The sequence below is a fragment of the Anopheles coustani genome, chromosome 2 (assembly GCF_943734705.1).
Source record: "Anopheles coustani chromosome 2, idAnoCousDA_361_x.2, whole genome shotgun sequence".
Lineage (NCBI taxonomy): Eukaryota > Metazoa > Arthropoda > Insecta > Diptera > Culicidae > Anopheles > Anopheles coustani.
Window position 1 is genome coordinate 6295013 of NC_071289.1, and position 22341 is coordinate 6317353.

The 22341-nt window shown below is 45.3% G+C and overlaps 1 protein-coding gene across 7 annotated transcripts in view; it reads right to left on the reverse strand.

The window, feature by feature from the left end:
* The window catches only part of LOC131266118 (centaurin-gamma-1A), a 141521-nt gene that overhangs the window by 24016 nt on the left and 95164 nt on the right, over positions 1-22341 (reverse strand). The window contains exon 1 of one of the 7 annotated variants that reach the window (XM_058268486.1): positions 16810-17000. The exons of the other annotated variants lie outside the window; for them this stretch is intronic. Within the exon in view, the coding sequence (XP_058124469.1) occupies positions 16810-16978 (169 nt within the window). The 5' untranslated portion in view covers positions 16979-17000. Of the gene's footprint in view, positions 1-16809; positions 17001-22341 lie in introns of those variants that run through there. 7 annotated transcript variants of the gene reach the window in all.

Genomic DNA, 22341 nt, shown 5'->3' on the forward strand with positions numbered 1-22341 from the left:
CAAATCGAACACAGTTATGTGTAAACGGTGCGAAACTTCTGCCAATATCCTCCTCGAGGAATGTTTGCACATTCCGAGACGAAGTGATGTTTGCATCCATATGCAAACTTCCTTGCCTCGCTTATACCGCAACATTGTTTGGAGTTGTGAACCGTAGCAGGTGGTGCTCCAAAAGGCAAGCAACAGATTCCTACCCCCCCCGGGGAGTATTAGCAACTGTGGTGTAACTTTCGGTGTTCATCCGGCCAACCACCGATACACAATCGATATTTGGAAGATATTCCCCAGCAAGTGTGAAACTGGAACGCTCGCTTCTTCACCAATGCGGAATGCTGTTTGTTTGTTTCCGAACCCGAACTGATCATGCCATAAATCATACCGAGGAAAATCGGGGGGAAAAACAGAACTCTCTCGCAATTGGAAAGAAGATTTCCATTTCTACGAAATCTCGTCCAGTTCGAACGGAATCAACGGTGGAACATATTTCATCTTCATCGTGTTTTGCTTCGGCTCCGATTGTTTCCGGGTTAAGCTTCTGCCTCGGAATGTTGTGTACCTAAAGTGCAATCTTCCATCTGCTAGAGAGGACGATGGATTCGCAAAAGATTGGCACACATTTTGCACGCGATGGAATATTTATGGCAGTTTGTTGCTATTCAATTGAAGAAAGATGCACTGCCAGGAAAAAAAAGCATTTGTTATGACGTTAACATCGGAGGAAGCGCTACAATACAACAGGCTGCCCGTCCAGTTGCTCTGGGCAAACATAAGATTCTTTAAAGAAAGCAAAACATTGCTACAAGTAAACCATGGCAGGGAACTTCAAAAACCCAATCGCAAGAAAACAATCATCTCGAGAACCGGGTTTTTCTTGTTTTGTTTTCATCGAACGAAGGAGCGGAATCAATATTTTTCTCTCAGCGCACGATTCCGGACTTTTCACTCGCCCTCGCCCCCCCGATATGTAAGCAGATTGCAAAGAAAATCCTTTTGGAAATGTTTATCTTTTTGCCCTCTTGCGTCACACGAAGCAGGAAGACCTTCAGGTGAGCCGCGCGTAAACTGCAACTGCAACTGGACCGGGGGAAAGAAGGTCGGATCGGAAAACAGGTCGCGCGCCGGTGAAAGGTTCGACATGGAAGATACATACAAAAGGCCATCCATTTTTCCTTGTGCACCCTCGCAAAACGGGAAGGGGCACAGAACGGAGGGGAAAAAAATGGCTTATAAAATAACGTTTTCTTTTTGCAGTTCTTGGAGGAACTGTTCTTAGTTTTTTCTAGCTCAAGGGTAACACGAAGGATCGTGCCGTTCTTTGCATTCCTTTTGGCCCTCGGAACCGAGACGGTTGCCATACGAAAGGTGCCCTTTGCTAGGCTGTGTTTGCTCTAGATTTCGGTTGGGTATGTGCCTTTCACAAGCAAAAAAAAAAAGAAAGATATCGGAGCACAATCCGAACTCGGTAAACAATCTTTTCGACCCGCCAGCCATTCCCGAAAGGCTTTGCAACCGTTTTAAAATCTGCCGAATGCATCGAACGAAAGCACAACACACACACACACGCACACAAAAAGCCGGAACAGCTGCCACACGACCTACGCCGAGCTGGCACGGGTGTGTTTGCCCGTCTCCTCGGGAGAGGAAAGTTCGGATCACCCTCGCCCGGCCCGGGGGTTAAGAGGAAGCTTGCCGATCCTATCATCCTTTCGTCTACGAAACCGTCGACGATTCCTCAACATTGCGCATGAGGTAAAGGAGGCTAATAAATCCCGGTTCCCGGAGCCTGATGAAGAAGCGCAACCTTTCTCCGGGCCATAAGGACTCGGAAGCAGATTATTCTCTGACCGGATGTGACCGTGTTCGTTGCTCCAGTTTCCGTTAGGTATTATCTCGGGGAACTTCCCAGGAAGCTAGGCCCATGCCATGCCGACTAATTACGGCCCGATTGTGTCCACCTTTGGTTACATTTTTCCTTCCGTTGTCCGTCGCTGCAAAGAGTGAAAGCAAAGGAATGAGAGCAGGAAACGCTGGGAAAAAGGTGCCCACGTTTTGTGCAAACTCATCAAACGCCATGTCCAGTCTTGGTCCTCTGAAAGGTACAAGGATAGGAGGAAATGCACTTCTTTTTTGCTTTGCTCACTGAATGACAAAGCAAGATTGGTACGTTTCCGTTAGATCCAGCTCCAGCTTGTGGGTTAATGAATCGAACAAATTCGCTTGATTTGAGCAACAAAATGCAATTTGAGCCCGATTTGTAGCGCAAAGAACCGGTTAAAGGGAGTGACCGTTGGTCGTCACGATGATGCAATTAGAAGTTGAAGCCCTGAGAAAAATATCTTGAGAAAAGGTACTATGACTAGGCAAAAGACAAAAATGGAGTTGATTAACAACAGGTTTTCCCGTCGATGCAAATTGTTTGTTATGGAATGCGAAAAGAGGAAAAATCAGTGGTCGCTAATTGCCAGCTTGTTCGAAAGCGAATACAGCCTGCATTAGATAATTTAAATCTTCGTTCGCTTGAAGATTCCAACTCAAGAAACAAACATACAGTAACTCTATCAAATTAAGATTGAATCGTGGAAGGGACTTTAAAATTCATTTGAAACAAATTGTGGACTTTACTCTCGATGCCGATGTTTCATCTTCTTCCAAAGGTTCAGTTGGGCGGAGTTGGCAAACCCCATCCTCGGTCAAGACTGCCGACATTCACTGCTTTTCTACATTCCTTTTTTTTCCTCTTCACAGTCCACTCTGCAGTCAAATGTAAAACCAGTTTATAAATTCATGCTTGACGCATTTTGGTTTCGCAACTCCGCAAAGGACCACAACGCCGGAATAGGGGGCCCACAACCAAGGGAGCCTAAAACACGGTAAAAAGCCGTTCAAAAAAATACATCCTTCAGACCAGACTCCAGCTCTTTTTTGGCGATAGTTCGGTTCGGGTATTCCTTTCTTCTCTCGGCGCGGAAAATGGTTTTTAATAAGACGATGTACCATCCATAACGTGCTACGTGCGCAATAGGGACACACACACACACACACAACACTTGCATAACAATGGCGGAAGAAGGACAGGAAGATAAGGGCGCAAAGCGGTGAATTACTTATGCGTGCGCGACATTGAAATCGGTCGCGTTTGTTCCGGTGGTGTGCCCGGCGTTCGGTGTCGTTATCCTTTCCCCCGTTCGCGTTTCCTTCACGAATCCTTTTGCCCCAGAGTTTGTGTTCTTCCTGTGCCGCAGAAACCAGCCGTCATGCTTCTGGTTCCTTCCAATTTTCATTCTCTTCTTCCTACTCCCACCTCAAAGGGAGTTTGCTTTCAGCTTTTTCGGTCCAAGTAGAAGTAGGGTTATGTTTGGGTGCGCTGATCGTTTATGTTCCCGTTATGCATGCTGCTGATGTACCGTTGGCGATAGCATTGTTTGTAGTTGATGATAATATTCTGTTATTCTAGTATCGCATTGCACAAACATCCCAACACAAAAAGGGCGATGATTATTCATTGCCGAAAACATTCGAGGAAAAACTACACGCCAGGGTATGCTGCCTGCAGGCAGGACGGACAAGGTTGACCTCTGGCGGAATGGGCTTCAGAGTGTCTAGTCCCTGTGTGAAGGCAGAGAACTCCGGCATACGCAGACACACCGGAACAAACAGAAGGATCATTTCCACCGTTTGGTCCTGCGAGAAAACATTGTTGTCCATTGGATGGGGTCGGTCGAACTCTTGGTGATTTCGCGCGTTCTGTTTCTCCTTCTGGACACGGTCTCCTGCTGAGCAATCGAGAGCATCACCCTGAAGAGTTGCTTCGCCGAGATGCTTTACGATGCCATTATCAAGCTCACAGCATCTCACAGCGCCTTTTCTACGGCCGTCGGCGCACTTTGTTGCGTACAATAAGGGGATACGCCAGTGCCGCCACACCGCGGGAGATCGTCGGCAGTAGGCACAAAGATTGTAGCAATCTAGAGTTGTGCTAATTCAGGTGACAGATTTAAGGTCGATACTTCAACGAGCCCACCCCGGGAGGGAGAGTGCGCGCGTCGTCGTGCGATGAAATTAATCCCGGCGAAGGTGCACGCACGCTCCAGAACCCGGTTTCCCAGGAGCCGTAAATTATGTGCCGTATGCGCCAAACCCTTTGGTAGGGTCCATGGTTTCCATCGACAAAGAGTTGCAACCAAGATTAAGTAGCAGGACCTGTCCGCTGATTAATACATCGCGTCCCCCGCTGCGAGTTGCTCCTTATGGTGGCCACTTCGGTTCTCCGGTCATTCACGGCCCAAGCAACCGAAGCCATTTCACTGCCACAAACGACCCTCTCATGTTCTTGAATGAGCTTTTTTGTACTGGCCAGGGTGGAGAATGGAAATGGTTCAGTGTCGGTATTTTATTGCTCCCTGGAAAGATCTTTGGCTTCCCGTCCTGCAGACTCTGCTGCAACCAGGCTTACCTAAAAAAAAGAAACGGAAACGGAAGAAAACAGAAAAACAATCATTAATAAAAATTACCCTCAAACATCCTATAAATCAAAACATTTTGCCATATTATCCAGAAAAGTGAGAGAGAGAGAGAGAGGGATCGTGTGGAATATTAAAAGAGATAAAATTACGCGTTAATGTCTACCAACAAATGCTGCAAACCCCAACCGGATTGGACCATTTATCAAACGAGAACGAATCCCCGCGTTTCGGTTCCCAGTTGGTCATCGGATTGTTTTTATGTGTGTGTCCACTATCAAGGCCTCCGCCAAGCGAAAGGCAGAATATAATGTCGCCAGAAGTCCGCGCACCGTTCGTTGACTTCTGTCCCAATTCCATTTCGGGTTTGTTTCCATAATCTCTTCCTCAGGGATTTGTGTTTTACGATCGTACGAGTTTGTATCCTTCCAGGCACATGACATTAGACTAAGACATAGTGTTGTGTAAGTGTTTGTAGATGTATCTAATACCGAACTTTCTGTTGATATTTTTTTTATTTCTTGTATCCTTTGCCACACGCTGTTTCGCCCATGACCTACACATTAACAATTTAACGCATCTTTAGCATCAAATTGGCGCACAATGATAATTAACATTCATAAATCTAACGAGTTCTAAATTTTTGCCATAAACCAGTTTTCCTACGAAAATGGTTCTTGGTAGGGATGTACACTTTCTCTATCGTACTGATTGCTTTTAGCATTTGCACTTTCCGTCCTCTTTACGCCCGGGTCATAGTCCTTTTTCTTCTAAAAGCTTTCGCAATATCTTTTCCTTCCGAAAAAAAGTTACTTGCGTAAAAATGGTTCTATCCTTGACGGTTTAGAATGAGGACTAGGAGAGAAAAAAAAGCAGAACTTAGCATCACCCTTGCGTATCTCCGGGAAAGGATAATTTTTGGTACGTTAAAAACCTCGTCCTTTTGCATGAACGATTACCTCTCGGCGCAATCCCTTTCGGATCCTCCTCACCGTGCGCCAGCCCACTTGAGGCAATGTCGTTACACAAAACCCAAAAATTAGGCTACCGCATGAGTTATAGGAATAGGGCGCGCCACGGCGAAAACAGGAATTCAAAAAGGCTTGAAGCAATTCAATTTAAAATTTATATTTTTCGCAAATTAAATTCCACTCAAATTTGGGTGCGCCACCGAGCGGCTTCTTGTTTTCCTCCTGGGACCCGGCCGGCGTTCCACAAAGAGGCGTTTTCCTGCGACGTGTTATTGTTATTGCTCAACTTGCGAGCGAGCGAGCGCCCAAGTGGCGCCGTGTCTCCGCTGGAGGAACGGTTTTTCGCGAACTCGCGGCCACCGGTTTTCCCCCGGGGCGGGTCACAAATGCGCGCGCTGCAGCTTCGGGTTTGCACCAAAAAATGCCCCGAAGGCGTTCGATGGGTCGTCAACAAAAATGCCAACGTTAAACGTGGCCGATTCCTTGGCTAGAGTACCTCTTTCGGCTAGATCGTTCACCGGGGCTCGAAGCACAAATCTAGGGATGCAAATTCCTGCGGATCGGTCGCGAACGAAGATACGGCACACACCGCTGAAGACGCTCCGGGGCATTTTCGGGAGCGTTTTGTGTAATGGAAATTTGTTTTTCACCCGGGCGATCCGTCCCAAAATTTGCGTTTGAATGATGCAAACAAGTAAAAGCAACAGCACGACGGAGTGAGGTGGAAAACAATAACATCCTTTTTAACTTGTATACCCCCCCTTTCGAACACAGAAAGCCTTTCAAAGTAGACAACTAGCATTTTTTTTACTCCGTTTGCTACCGTTCCCAAACAGCTAGAAGCTTTTTATCGGTAAGCAACTTTTGAAATGAATGCCGCGTTTCATGATTGTGAGATATCAAGATGAGACTGGCAAAAAAATGAAAAGAAAACTTTCGAGTAAACATTACACAGTTGCCTGGAAGAGGATGACAAAAAATGGAACAAGTTACTCCAACTCTGTTCGAGCTCGAAAATGAACAGAAAACGTTCAAGTTGGAAACAAACTCGACTGAAAAACAGTCCAAAAATGATGATAATTTAAAATTTATTAACCTCATTTCTTCCCTCCTTTTCAAACCGAAAGCGGACGGAAATGTGCGTTACTTTCTTCACCGACGGTTGACGATTCTTGATTTCCCGCCGTCACCGTTCGCTTCCTCCATCTTCGTTCGTGATTGCGATCGAGATTGATGCACTTTTCCGACTGAAAGGTCCCGTTACGAAAGTGCATAAATTCAGGATACGACGATGGGTACGTTTTTTTCCATTCGCATACGTATCTATTTTGCCAACTCACCCCCTGGCACGGAAAAACACCGGGCGAAATGTCGAGTAAATTGTAACGAAAACTGTTGTTCATCGGGGAAGAAGGATGGGCAAGGTGGTGGTAGGGAAAAGGTGAAAGAAATGCTGTCACATAAATATCACTTTCCCGAGCGGATCATCAGTCGGGCCGCCGTCATCAGATCGGGCTGCAGCAGAAGCGGCACGTCATGTCCTTTCGGACTGACACAGAATCGTTGAGGGCATGAAAGCGTTAGGAAAGGTATGGAGCAAGAAAAGAAAACAGGGGGCAATAATCTTCGCAACAGGAGCGGCAGATAGTGGATGTCTTTTTCTCCTCTCGGGACATTTCTCCTAATGCTCGATTGATTGAAGCTTCCCTCCTATCTGTCTGTGGCACTCACTCTTAAAGCCAGCGTCGATCGGAAGATCCTTTCGCGAAATATGATGACGCTGGAATGCCCAGTGCAAATAATGCTTTGGCCCCTTGTGCACTCCGGGGCGCCTCGCTTCCGAAGAGAGTCGGAGGGAGTTTCCATGATTTGTTCTGGCCCATTTTCCTTCTCCATTTCGGTGATTGTTGAGTGAAATTTTTATGTCAGTATTTTTTTCTTGCCTGAAAAAAAGGCGAATTCTTGATTGCTCCCGAAGAGTCAATTTCGTTGACGGTACACCACTTTCCTTTCCCTTTCGGTTTCGCTACTTTATGACAAGTTATTCATTATCGTTGGCAGGGAGTTTTCTTCGGAGAAAGTAAAATTAAAAGTAGGGTGACAAAATCGCAAATTTATGAGACATTTTTTGTTCGTTCTTCTTTTACGTAAATGGATAAGAAGTTATTGGCGAGAAGGGAAGCGTTGTTTATCGTTAGGGCAGGATGAGAAAAATTGATTTGTTAAAATTACAATGTAAAGATGATGCAAATTATATACATTCAACGTTAACTTGGTGGGTAGTTGAAGTGTGTTTAACTCTAACGGGCACTAAACATCCCTTATTTACATTTCAAATCGCTCAAATCGTTCACGAAACAATTGACCACCCTTTCAGGCATACGGAATAGTCATTTTCGTTATCCTTTCGCCACTTTTTGGGAAGAGGAAAAGCGATTTCCCGGACAGGCGCGAAGGAGGGCAAAATTGGACCACATATGCTCAGTGACATGCCATTAGCATATGTCAAATATTTGACAATCGGTACATCTAAACGGTTCTTTTATGTTGGTTGCACTCCCTGCCCCGGTAATGATATGTTGCACAAGCTCAACAGAAATATTGACCAGTCAGGCTAATTCGTCACATAGAGGGACGAGAACTCGGACAGGTTCCGTAGAGGTGGAAGTAAAATTGTTCATCCACGTTACTGCTTCGAAACACGAGCCCGCTTTGAAACTGACTCATTTGGCGAAACTAAAGGTTGAACCCTGGTTGACAGTTATTGCGAAAAATCGTATCCATTCGCCGGGTGTTCCGAGGGTGGAAGAAGTAGAAGGGCGGCCATTTGGCTTCGTTCGGACACATTAAAGCCGGACACAAACCGGGAGGACGGAACAAATTAGCACAATTATGCACGAATCGAATGATATGTCGGCGGGCGAAACCCGAAACCTGACCCAACCCAATCCCAAAACCGCCCGCTTTGGGTCAGGACGTCCAGCTTAGAACCGAAGAGGGGTGAGTTTTAAATGGACGTTGCCAAGCCAGGGTGGTGCAGGTTAACCGTCCACGATAGCTTAGGCCAATCTTTAACAATATTGCACCGTTTGTGCGTTCCTATCACCACCGACGATCGAACATTTGTTGAAATGAACCGGAAGACTTGCAAATCGAGGAGGGAAACACGAACAGTGAAATACTGCAATCAAATTCACCACTAATGAAAGCGAAAATAACGGGCAAAAAAAAGGAAATAGTTTAATAACTGTAATAATATAATTATGGCGGTGAGTCCCACAAAAAACCCCGTTCGAAGCGTGCTGCCCAAAAAGGTAGGAGGAGGAGGGAGGAAATCAAGGGCGGAAATGACCGGAATGTGTGCTCGAGGGGTGACTTCTATCAAATGTCCCGTCGCACGAGGGCCCAATGTCCAGTTGGCAAGTACATTAGAACGCAGGGAGGAAGAAAAAAAAAGAGGGATCGAAAGCAAAAGTGACTTGTGCCGGATGAAATCTCCCGGAGAAAAATGACGCACGACGAATGGAGGCAGCGGACGGCAGTTTTTTTCATTTTTAACATAACGTCCACCCCGTTTACGCGATCCTTTGCCGGTGATTACTTTACCAGAGTGAAATATGAGCTAATTCTTTTAAACAATCGCAGATGAAGAAATAAAACGATTTATCGAAATGAAAAAAAAAAAAACATTCCAAACCGACGACTGGCAAGTGAAGGGACAAACAAAGGTACGAATTTGGATGTGTGTGCGAGCAACAAGCGTAATGATAATCATATGCACTCACAAACGCCGTTGCAACGCGCGTATTCTTGCAAGCATTTAGAACGGACAAAGCGAAAAGAAGCGAGGAAAAAACGCTAAACGGGGTTACATTAATGTCAATTTATCGCCAAACCGGACGGGACATGAGCACCACGAGTGGCTAGGGGTAGGAGGGAAAGGGAAAGAAGGGTTTGTCATTCCCGCGACGATAGGGTAAAGGCTCGAATAGCCAGCTGATAGCATTTAACTCAACTCTTCGTTCCGAGTGACGTTGCAAAACCCCCTGTCATCTGTCCGATCGGGTTGGCAAGATCGCAAACCGAGTGAATTGGTGGACTGGTGGACCGGTGGTGGTCAGTTCATCGCCATCCTGTCCAATCTATTGAGATGGCTTCTTGTTCTTCGGGCATTTCTTCCCTTTCGAGCTGAAATTGTCGCGGAAGTTTAATCGCGCGCACGCCTCAAAGGAAGAAGATGTCAACAGTAATAAAGCATGATTGTATCGCTCCTTGCACATCTCTCGATTGCCCTCCGTCCGGGGTCGGGCCGCGATCGCCACTATCAACTGCATCTCCTTAGCGCATTCGAGTTCGAGTGCATCTGCACACACTTGTGCAATGGGCAAACTGGGAAAAAAAACATCCCTGGGATGGCTTATTTATGTTCCTGTCCTGTCCTTTCCCGCTCAAGTGGTGTCCTGGAAAAGGATACTTTAGGCGAACAATAGGGCAATTGGAAACAGGACAGCGCTTCGAACGTCTCTCGGACTTGATCAGCATCTTTTCCACGGTAGGAAAAACCGCACCACTTGAGGGTTAATTAGAATTTAGTAGAAACTGTTTCTAAAACGCCACACGTGCACGAAGGGAAGGACGTACTGTCGTGGAAGAGAAAAAAACGAAACCAAGGACATTTCAAAACATACACACACACACAGAGGACGCACTAACCGGTGTGTTTATGCCGGTTCCTGCTCGCGCTTCCGTCACGCCCGAACGCCGGCGCTAATTGAAATAGATGGAATTTATGGTACGCGGTGTCTCGCCTTTGAGTGGACTCATTTCCTGGGAACAGGACATAGAGTTACTGGAACTGCTTTCCTCTGTGGCAGGATGTTGGCGAAGCGAAGCCACACAACAAAACGAAAGCAACTTCCCGTTGGGAACCGTGACACCGAAAGCCAATCGATCATTCCGGGTGCATTTGGAAGCTAATGAAGAGGATCGTTTCGCTCGTGAACGATACCAATCAACAGATCTACCACGGGAAAGACATGTTCTTATCATGCAACGATTATTCAAACCCACGTCCGCATCGGCAGCTCCAAGGGAAGTCAAGAAATGGAAACACACAACGTTTAGTCGAACATGATCCAACCGATCATCCTATCGTTTATCTGTCTGGCCTGTCAGTCAATCATCGGTTTGAGGTCTTTCCGATTCTAGAAACGCTCGCTGGAGGAGGTTGGTCGACTCTTTCGAGCCGGAAACGACAAAGAAATAACACCAGAATCGACTACGCTCTAATAATAAATCGTAATTTCCTTTTGTGGCCGGAAAAGAGAAACAGGAAGTCAAGTGGAAAATATGTTGTGATGCACAAGTAAAATGAGATGATGGTACATAACGAGACTGTTGTCCGTTTAAGTTGAATATTGCACTTAATTTTCATTTTAGAGTTGGCCAAATCGAGCAAAAGTTTACAGGAAAGTATGTCAAAACTAAATCAAAAATATTTAATGTCATTTGCAGCTGCCAAGAGGTTTAGCAATGGACATAAACCACGTCATATGAACCTAAATCCGTAATGTCGGAGTTCGTATCTTGAATATTTTAAAACTCCCAAGAAGAAAATGGAATGGATGAAAAAATGACCCAGTAAACATAAAACCCATAATCCTACATGATGAAACTGGTCCGCGTGGGATGGAAATTAAAACGGGAGAAAAAATAAGATAGTTTAAGACAGGAAAACCAGAAGAAATCGTAAATGAATTCATCAAATCCAACCTTTCCGTAAGAAAAAATAAGAGCGAAAAAAAGAGAAATGGCCTACGTGTCTCTGTGTTGCGTGTGTTTGCTATCAAATGCAGGATAATCCGCTTTCCCAAAACACGATATCATCATCACCACGGACTCGTTTTACTTTTTTCGCTTCAACCAGATGTTCTGAGTGCAACCGAGTGTTGGGAGTGCATCCCAAAAAGGATGAAAAGCACATGAATATGCAGCAACGGGACCGACCGCGTGGCGAAGTACGTCCAAACGCCACCAATGACATCGGAACGCCTCTATGATGAAGGTGTTTCTATGTTCGTTTTTCTTTTCTTAAATTAGCATCTAAATTGGCCTGCTGGTGGTGGTGGTGGTAGAGCGACGGTCTTTTTGGTTACGTGCCCGAAAGCGGGGAGAAAAGTCTTGAGAAACAGCTGCTCGTGTCTTCCTTGGCGCGCGCGCTCCGGCCGGATGAATTAACACGCTACTTGAGCCTACCTTTTTACCACTACCTGCGTGTTAATGTGCCGGGCAGCCCAAGAATGGGCATGTACGGGTTTTTTTGGTTGGTCCTTCGCATCCTATCACGTTTGCGTTTTCGGCTTTGTGCCCATTTTTGGCCCAATTTTGCTTCACTTCTTTTCTTGACCATTTTTTGTCCCAACCCCCGCGTCCTAAGGTGAAGCGGTTTTCGTGCAATTTCATCTATTGTCTGTCAGCCCATCAGCTGTTCTTCTTCACTTTCAAAAGGGCACGTGGTTTTAAAGCACGTGGATGAATGTTATAAACACAGAAAAACCGATTTTCCACTTGAAACTCCTTCAATTAACCGACTACTCCTTCAATTAACCTAATTTGGAAATATTTCACGTTCGATTGGCTTCCGATCGCGATGAAATATTTCCCGGTTACCTCTAATTCCTGGTTTTTATTTTTCAAAGGGGGAAATCCTGCCTTTAAGGACCCTTCGGCGCATCGCGGTATTATTCGAGAAACCAAATGCACTTTCCTTACGCAAAGGGGTGGAGTCATCCTTGGACGACGATCTCCCTTCCCCGATTTCTAGACGCCGTTGCGACCTTTTGCACAAGGACGGGGAAATCCTTGAGAAAACCAACGCCAAGATGCTTGTGTCATTGGTGCACCCCGCGACCTTAGAGCGCTTGCAAAGGCGATGAATTCGCGATGGCGGAAATAATACTGCTTCGGCAGATGGTACTGGCAAACGGATATTTTCTTTTGTGGGATGATGCTAAAAGGAGAACTTTGGGGTACTTAAAACATTTTCGCATTTGCGTGGAAGCTGTATTCAAATATCGAATAAACGTAGGTTTTAGAGGCGCCATTGAGTTTATTCAAATACTGCTGCGTGGGTTGGAGATGCCTGGACAAACAAGATCGGGGCGTGAAATGCGAAAAAAAACATAACAAAACTATCCTCACCATCCACCTCAACCGGTCACCATTGATTGGTTTAACAGCGTGGGAAGGAAGTGGATAATTTATAGCTCGCGCTCGCGATACTTCGGCGTTGCCAAGTGGTGCGTTCCCAATTGGACACCCTTCAACAGGCGAGCACCCCGAATTCATCTGGATCCGGAGGTCCGTTTGGACATGGGAGAGTGTAAGGTCAATGGGATTAGAGTTCCAGTTCCCGCAGTATCATTTGCGTATTGCTGTGAGATTCTTCATTACCTTTAGGACGGTTGCTTAAACTATTAACAGTAATTGGGTTTGGGTTTGCGGATTCTTTGAAGTTATGCCTACATCCCTCTTGTGTCTTACTGCCAACTAAGTTGGACTGTTTAGTACACTTTGTGGCACAACGTTTCTCTTTCGTTGAAAGGAACCCGGCTGTTGAACAACACGTAGGCCTGATAGCACAGTCAAGGACGTATGCTGTGTTGATCCAGCGTTAACATAAACAACTTAACGACGGCACCCTCGCGGACCCTGCAAAAGTATGAAAACAGGTTCGTTGGTTTAACTGTTATGTTTGTGCCTTTCGTATTCTACTTCTTCGGCCGGAGAATGGACGAGATTGTTTGGATGCATGGCGCATAAGTAGGGACTTGGTTCGGTTGGTCGAAAAAGTCGAAAGCCACTTTCTACTCCGCTCGTTTTAATGAAACTATTGCAAAGTCTGTGCTGGTCGTACTTAAACAAACTGTCTGCTCGCTTCACAACAACGATCAACAACGACCACAAACCGTGACCGGGGTGACGTTTCTCTTACGGATGGATGGTTAAACCATTTCGCTTAAGTCTTAAACGGCTGAACTAGAACTCCCTTCTTGACAGGAGCGAGCACGTTGCCAAAACGTAGCCACGTTCCATCGCATCCACCGTTTTGTTTTTTTTTTTGCAGACCAAAAGCGGAAAACCGTGGCCAAGTGTCACGCGGTGCTCAGGCGTCTTAAGTCTTAAGCCGGCCACCGACCGCCGGTCACGTTTCCGTGTTTTCGCAGTCTTCGACGGGGAATGGGAACGACATTTAAATAGAAACAAGGATGGCCCGTCCAAGGCGCACGACTTGGTTCCCCGGCAAAGGAAGGAAGTTGGAAGGGGCAAAAGAAACAATCAACACGATCAACATAAACTTCCAATGGGAACGACGGTTTTTGGTGGATTTTTACACTCCATTTTGCACAATCAAATTTTCAGTGCGCTGCCAAAAGTTGACACCGGTATCCAAAAATAACGTCGAAACAATCGATAACGGCAGTAGCGCAAAATCAAGGAAGGTTTCGCTTCCGAAATGGCGCGTCACAAAACGTGAAGCCTCGTACGCCCGGAACGGATTTCCTCGCAGCATTCTGGGGCAAGTAGTGTTTCCTCGTTGTTCGCAAAAAGAAAGCGACTCCAAACGGTATCACCACAAGGCTTGTGCGAAAGCACCAGAAGCACACACAAAAAAGCGCTATTACTGAAGTAAAACAAAAACTAAACCACAGCTAATACCTTCCCAAGGACAGGAAGTTCAAACCCCTGGAAGACCACGGAACGGTACGTGGCAAGTGGGGAATTTGATTACGTGCCTTCGGCGAGGTGGTCTGTGGTCTAAGACATCGCAGCATAATCGCGTATGCATAACACACATGCGTTCGAGTAGGAAGAGACACAAAAAAAAGGAACACACGCACCACAGGAAGCCTCCATCGTGTTCGATGTTAGAACAAGCGTTCTTTCTAAGGCTGCCTTTCATCGTCTCCTAAGGGAGACGCGTGGGACCAAATAATTTCGCAGAGGGCTTCTGGATATGCCAGACCATCGATGACATCATCTGCCACGTTCCTCCGATTGTGTGGTCGATCGCCCGTCGTATTTCACATACGCTGGATCCTAAATATGACGCAAGACGAATCGCGAACCGGGCACGATATCCCAGCACCGGAACAAACCGTCCGGAAATGCGAACGGACATTCTCAATCTAACGCCTTGGAGAAAGTACAATTTAGCGTGAGGTCATAAATATCACTTCCCATCTGGATCTGATCGGGCGAAAGACACCCATCAAGAGCAACATTTTACATTTCCGTTTGTGGAGGAGAAGAGAACACTTCTTTCAGGGTTTTGAAAATTCTGGGTCAACATTGCGTGGCGAAGGCGAAGGTCCTTTTTCGAAACCGACATCGAGAAACGAAGAAAGGAGCATAAGGGACGGCGCGAAAGGAAAGTGCGGCCGGTTTTCGGTCGGAAAAGCGTGAAAATTCGCAACGGTCAGCTGATGCACGGGAAAGTAAGGAGAAGCGAAGAGAAAAATCCGACCCGATCGCATCGCTAAATGAGCGTGTAATTTCTTTCGCACCAAACGAAAGAGGCGAAGTGCATCGACGTTGCATATCAATGCATCATCCATTGCAGCAAGAGACGCATCCGACAGGAACCGAGAGGTTGCAGCTGAATCCTTCGTGTGGAGGAAAAGTTTGCTGCTCAAAAGCAACTGAAAACAAGCCAGCTGTACCCGACGTTGGTGAAAGCTGGCGCAATGGTGAAGTAATTAGTGATACGTGCTATCAATTTACTCACACGCCTTTTTTCCCTCCTAGGAAACATCACACACATCAAAGAAAACCTTCAAGGTTGTCCGTTGAAGTTAGCGAAAGCACAACAAAACAATGAAAGGAAAACCACGCTTTCCGCCTGTGGAAAATCAACCCGCGTGTGTTGTGTTCGCGAGGGCTTCCACTCACGTCAAAGATCCGTGAGACTTACAGTTACACTTCATTGAGAAGAGTTATTGTTACACGCGCTAACCAACTTCAGGGCAAGGTGAAGGTACTAACACCAGCGGCCTTCTTTTCTACCGGTGTTTTTTTATGACCGACGCGATACGGATCGGTACACGGCCAGTTTTAATCTTATCTTCAACGCGGATGGAAAGAGTTAGGAGAAAAAAAATCAAAATAAACCAACCCCCGGGGGTACAAAGAGTACTTGCGTTTATCAAACACGAAAATGGTATGTGTACATTTTTCGTTGTGTTGCTATTTTTCTTTATCTAGCTAGGGCCTTTTTTCATCCGACTCCAGGCCATCTCTTATCGCGGACAACAAAGAATCGCAACCGAGGGAAAATGGTTGTTTGTGTGTTATCTAAGCTATGGTGCAACCGACACAACCGGTTGATCAACACAAGAGCAAGAGTTCGACACGCGAAGCAAAGAGGATTTTTGTTCACGGTGTTGCGCAGTAGAATGCATCATAATCTTTCCTCCCAAAAACTAGTTTTAAACGAATTAATTTATGCTTCAAATGACTTTAAAGAAGGACTAAATTGATGATGAAAATGTTTGATTCCTGTTACTACATGACGCTTGTCTAAATTTCGAAGCACGCCAGCCGAATCGAAAATTGCATCAGACAGACGAAATAACGCCACACTAACACAACAAAAAAAGATATAAAAAAATGCCGGCAGACACCATAATCGCCGCCATCATTTCCGCGACCAAACTAATGTCGCGCCGGAGAAGAGTGGTTCGCAAAACATGTGGAGCCCATCTGGAAATACGTGCACAGACCGGTTGGGATTTGCATACTACGAAACGATCGTCTGTGTTCGTTACGGAGGCTCACTCTCGTGGGCATCCAAAAAAAAAACCTCATCCCACCATGTGTTTGGAAGATGAAGAGATTATGTTAAAAAAAATCGAAAAATAAAAAAAAACTTGTCGAAGGAGTGATTCTTAAAATATCTCATCAAAGACTCATGTGTCGGTCATTGGCGAAATTCCATTTTGACGAAATTGATGCCGTTGGTGGAAACGTTGATGGTGATTAATATTCATTAACAGGCCCCATTTGCGATGACACTTCGGAACCCCGCGGGCGACTCATCGGATGATAAGCCCGACCCGTGCGTCAAGTGGGAAGGAATCGGTTCTCCTTGGAAATGATTTTTGGCACTCTTCTAAGCGACAACGTTGTTTCACTTTTATTTCCCTCACGTATTTTAATCTCCCCGTTGCGAATTTGACATCATCCGAAAAAACACGTGATGGGTTGTTTTTTTTTTTTATTTTTAGTTTCATCTGTTGTATGTTCATGAAAACCTTTTCCTTCTCCCCCACTCTCCTTGTTAATGATCGGTAAAGCAATGTGTTTATGTTGAAAATTACCCGATTTACGCTTCTCCCGCTCCACGATGACGGTCTTCGGGCGCTTGATGCGCAACGAGCGGCGCCGGATCGAGCGCAGGAATGCTTCCGGCATGCGGCTAAACTTGGGCGCTTCCGGTGGAGCCTTCCGCTCGGGGAGGAAGAAATTTTTCACCGCAAGCATCGTCATGATCGGTGTGTTGTTTGCTAGAGTTTTCTTTTGCAGCGCGTGTGTGTGTGGGTTTACGTTTATTTTGGTGTTTTTTTATTGCGGCCGGACGCAAAGAAAGTCCATTTCTTGCGGTCTGTGATTTGTTTTTGCTGCTCTCTTCGAAATGGCCACGGTCTCACTTTTTATCACGAGACAATTTTATTCCCTGTTGATGTTGCACAGTTTTCACAACAGCACACGACGACGTTCTGTGATGTCATAGCACTTAGAGGTGGAGGAATTTTATCCCTTCCGACTTTTTTCTTCCGAATTCACAAACAGTATGCACCTTCGTCATTCGAAAACAAATAAACTGTACGCTTAACAACTGTTTTTCTTCTGCCTTTCGTTCCGCGTCGGAAGAACCTTCAGAAGAGATACTAATGCGCAATAAGTTGCGAAACAGTGGATTGCATTTTCAGCTCAAGTATGTGCAATATTTCACTATATTCTTTGGCAACGGTTGTAGGGAAAAATGCTCGCCGAGGTTTCCAACCAAAATCACATCGTTTAGGTAATCTGTTTTCGGGGTTTCTCTCAGCACTACATTAGCCTCTTGATCTTGATCGAACGGTTGGGTTAAGTTTAGAACTTTCCAACACCTGCACCGCTCGAACGAACCGGCACGGTGTGGTGTGGTGTGCTTGACTAGGCGTAGGCTATAGTAGAGTGTACCGATAGCTAATTTCGGACACTAATTTCGATCGATTTGGCACTGATCCACGCCGGTAGCGTCAACACTTCGAACAATCTTTCAACAAGCCTCGGCACGGTTGGATGAAGAAATCCTTCGCTTTTCTCACGTGTTTCAAGGGGGTATTCTTCGGGATCATTATTATCATTACCACCATCAACAACGTGTGTTAGATATTTCACTCTTTTCGCTTATATACAGAATCACTCATTTGTTACACCATTAACATTTTTCAAAATTTAAGCAGCACAAACTGTGTATTTTTTCCCATTTCCCGAGGTCGTATTCAACGCACAGGATAACCACTGATGGAGGAAAACCCTGACACCAGCACCGACTAGCGTACTTTCACGTCCTATCGCTAATACACCGGAGACGACACTGACTCGAAGAGTCGAGCACGAACCCACCATGGACCGGCGGTGAGTGACGTTCGGCCAAGGCGAGAAAAAACCCGAACCGATGAGAACCCCCGTTCGGGTGCAATTTTTCCCCTCTATTCTACCGAAACTCAACCGCACTCACTCGGGCGGGTGAGTTCCATTCGCAGGAAAAATGCATCTTCCATGCACTTTCGGGGAACCGAAATGTGCAGCATTAAGTGAGTGCTTCCGTTGCACTTCGATGCCTTCGAGCGTTAGATAGTACGAGACGGAAGTCACCACAGCCACACATCCGAACGGAATTGGACTCAGCTGGCCGGGGTTTCTAGGTGTGGGCAGATTTGTTGCAAGTTACGGAGGCACGGCAAAACGGTGGAAAGAAAAAAAATAATCCACCGTGATTTATAATCCGGAAGGGTTTTGGTGCCTTCGGACTTGTTGCAAACAGGCTTGCTCGGGAGGCTCCGATACAGGATCGAAGGTGAATAACCTGTTCCGAGACTAGTTTGTAAAGGAGAGAGAGAACTTGCCAACGACCTCAGGGAAATGACAGACAAACAAACATGAAAACTGTGCCACAATGATGTAATCCTACTTTAGAATTGATAAATTTTACATTTTGAAATATTATTATTATCTCGAACGAAAAAAGATTAACCAAAAAAATTGTTTTGTTGGTAAAAGTAACAATACATGTTTTGGTTTAAATATGATTCATAGGAAATCGAACCGCTAAAGGACGCCCCAAACCACAACAAATTCCTCTTTCTGGCACAGTTTCCAATATCAGCTAGCTTTGCCGCATTCGGTATAATCTGAATTTATCTATTCCACTCGGTTGACCTTTTCGGATAGGAAAAAGAAGGTTCGGTTTCAAGTCGCCGCCTCCGACAAACTGACTCACGAACCGGTTCTACCTCAAACTCAGAGATTCTTCTTCGGCGTCGCAAGTGTGACAAGAACGAGTGCCGTAGCGCCATATCGTCGGGCATTCGACAAACATCTTGGTCGTTTAAAAAAGAAAATAAATAACTTTTAGAAATGCATGAAAATACAACACACACACAGAGCTCAAGTGTCAAAGAGACGAACGGGTATCGAACATTCATTACCATATCGGGATGACTCGATAGGCTGAGCCACCGCCTACGCGTATGGTGTGGTGTTCCGCCGCTTGGTCTTGAAACGCTGGTGTCTAGCCGACCTGGCTGACCATCGAGATGGTCCTCCGTTCCGTTGGAAGCATTATGCTTCGCGTGATTCTTCCACCACCGGACCAGAAAGCATGCCGGCCGCACGCTGGACTGGTGGAAGGAATGGAAAGAACTGCTGTCTCATGGTCGCGTGGTTATCAAGCCTTTCGTAAAACGTGTGTGGGTTGCCCTTAAACTTAAAGGTGGGCAAAGCCGAGTTCTTCCTCGTGCGAAGGCGAAGGAGGACAAAAAGCAGGCTTTCGTTTTACGCTAGGCTTTCGATTTATGCTGAGGGGAACCAAAAGGGAACGAAACGACCCCGCATAACCGGATGGACAGTATATTATTCCTTCCCATTTAACGGGTTAAATGTCGATAAAGCACACTCAAAACAATGCTTATGGAATGCTTCTAGCCTACGGACTCAGTTTTTTTTAAAATTCGTATTGGAAGGAAGGGTTGTTCGGTGTTAAATTCTGTCTAAAAAGTTGATGAAATAAAGGATAAATAAGGTCAACAAGAGTCTTACTTCCAAAGATCCAACGAAACGATTACCAGCTTTTTTCTGCTACCAACCTGTAAAGAAACAAAAAACAGTGGTTAATCCTACAGTAAAGGCTTGTTGAAGAACATAATGAGCAGAGAGACAATTTAATATTATGGACCCAATCATAAAGCAATAAATTTTCCTCCCCGGACATAGTTATATGGGCCTTCGAAATGCCACTTGTCCAGAGGCGCCTTTGCTAATGCCAAGCACTTACTTGCTGATGCGAACAACAAGACAGAACAGTCAGAACAACAAATCGTGCCGACCAAGACAACGAGCTACAGAAGTACTTCTTACCCACTTCGATCTCGTCCCATCAAAGAACAGTTAATGAAATTTAAATAATTACGTAGTATTTTCCAAATGAGCCTCTCATTTGCTACCTGTTTTCATATTCATTCTCATTTGTACGTTACGAAGCGCTCCGTTATCGTCGATGGCGGAGAAGATGAAGCGAAAGGGGCTTATTTTCCACCATTTCGTCACCGTTTCGGTCGGTAATTAATCGGTGTGTCGATTCATAATTTTTCTTCATTCCAAATTCAGCGCTCTTTCTTTTTTTTCTGAGAGCACAGGTTCAATTCATGATTGAGATGTGATGGGAAATTGTCTCAGCTGAGATGAGATCGTGAAAAGCGTGTATAAGCACCATAATCACCGAACGATAAACAGGTCGCAACAGTGGTGTGTCGGAGGGAAATTGGTTGAGAAGATCCAGGAATATAAAAGTAGGTCAAAGTGTCATAAGCTGTTCAATTTTTAAGGTGAAGCTAGAACTGAACTAGTAAGAGTTGAACTGAAACATGAAAGTATGTGAAACGAACATGCAACTGCATGATGAACACATGAGAAGAATTTACCAAGTAGGAAACAATTCAACAATGCTCTACGTAGCATGATAAGAAAACTTGTGTGCCTACATTCACGTACATGATAAAGGAAAGGAACGTTAATGAGCCATCCAAAGGAACAGACATTCTGAAACCTAATGAACTAGAACCGTTCAAACGTTTATTACCGTTTCCAAGTCCATGGCGAACAAACTTTCTACAAGAAATATCACGTCAATAGGAACCCTCAAACATATCGGGGGAGTTCATATAACCATCACCATAAATAAGATTTCCGTTTCCAAGGAAAAAAACGAGTGGGAAACCTATGATAAGACGAGAAGGATAATTGCATCCCAATCACGCACGATAACGAACTAGGTCCGGTTGAAGGAAGAGAGTTTTCGGAACAAACTTTGCGATATCGATTCGTGATAAAAATAGTTATACTTTGAGAGACGCGGGTAAAGAACGTTCGAGTTTCGTTTTCCTCGTTCGTCAAAAGGTATAGATAGATAGGAAAACTTTGTTTCGGATCAGAAGAAAGTTTAGAAGAAATCAATAACCATTTGTAAAGGAAGTTCCGGCAGAAAAAAAGGTTGGCTATTTTTTCCCTCCTAGTAAATAATAAAATGAGACAAAGTGAGGTCTCGGCGAAGATATTGCTGTTATAAAATACTCCCGAACCCGACCATATCGAATTACTTAAGCTTAAAATAACCTTTCCGAATAAACTCCAGACTATCTCCAACTGATGGATAACGTTTCGCGGTAGAAAACAAATTCGTCATCCTCTACCCATCACGCCAATACTCGTCCATCACTTTGGAGCGCAAATTTGGATGTTATTCGCACTGGGCAATTACGCAAACCGGCGCGAGATCTCGAGGGTAGATTTGGGATTTCACCCCGCGCCGGGACTCTTCCGATGCTCACTTAATCCATACTTTCCCACCCTTCGGTCGATGCAACCCTTTAGCGGGCGCTCGTAAAACATGCATCCTTGTTTTTTCTGTTGCTTTTGCAACGATTTTTATTGCAAAGGTCGTGTTCAACCCATCGAGAGACGGTTAGCCGGTTCCGCCAATAATCGAAATCGATTAGTTCCAAATTGATGTACAAACAGTAATTTCACTCGATGTGAAGGAATCTCTTGTCCTTCTTTTACGAGGAAGGAACATAGTTTGCAAAATAGAAGGAAAAATTCAACCCGTTCGCGAAACGAACAACGAACGATAAGGTTACGAGTGAGGGCAAAACTAGCAAATGGTGGAAATTGTCGAGATTTTCTTCTCGCAACGACGATGCGCATTTATGTTTTATGCAACCTTAACGTTCGGAAGACACTCGGAAATGGCTTCGATTGACCCACTTTAGCAAGATCGTTAAAAAAAGGCAACATCAACAAAAACATTCAGACGCCGGAAAAGGGTTAACTGAACCCTGGCGAGAGGTTCAAGGATGACGCCACTCGATGGGCAGGACGACGACGACGACGACGATGCAGTACCGAGACCTTTTGCCCTGCGGAGTATGGGACGATTTTACGACAAGGAACAGTTTTTCGATACCGTGCGGCCGTGTTAAACATTAATTTCACGCAAATTTGCCAACGATCGCAATGCTCTTTTTTGGTGCGACGGATTTCGGGTCACACTTTAGGTCTAGAGATTACGCCTCTCTTTGAGACAA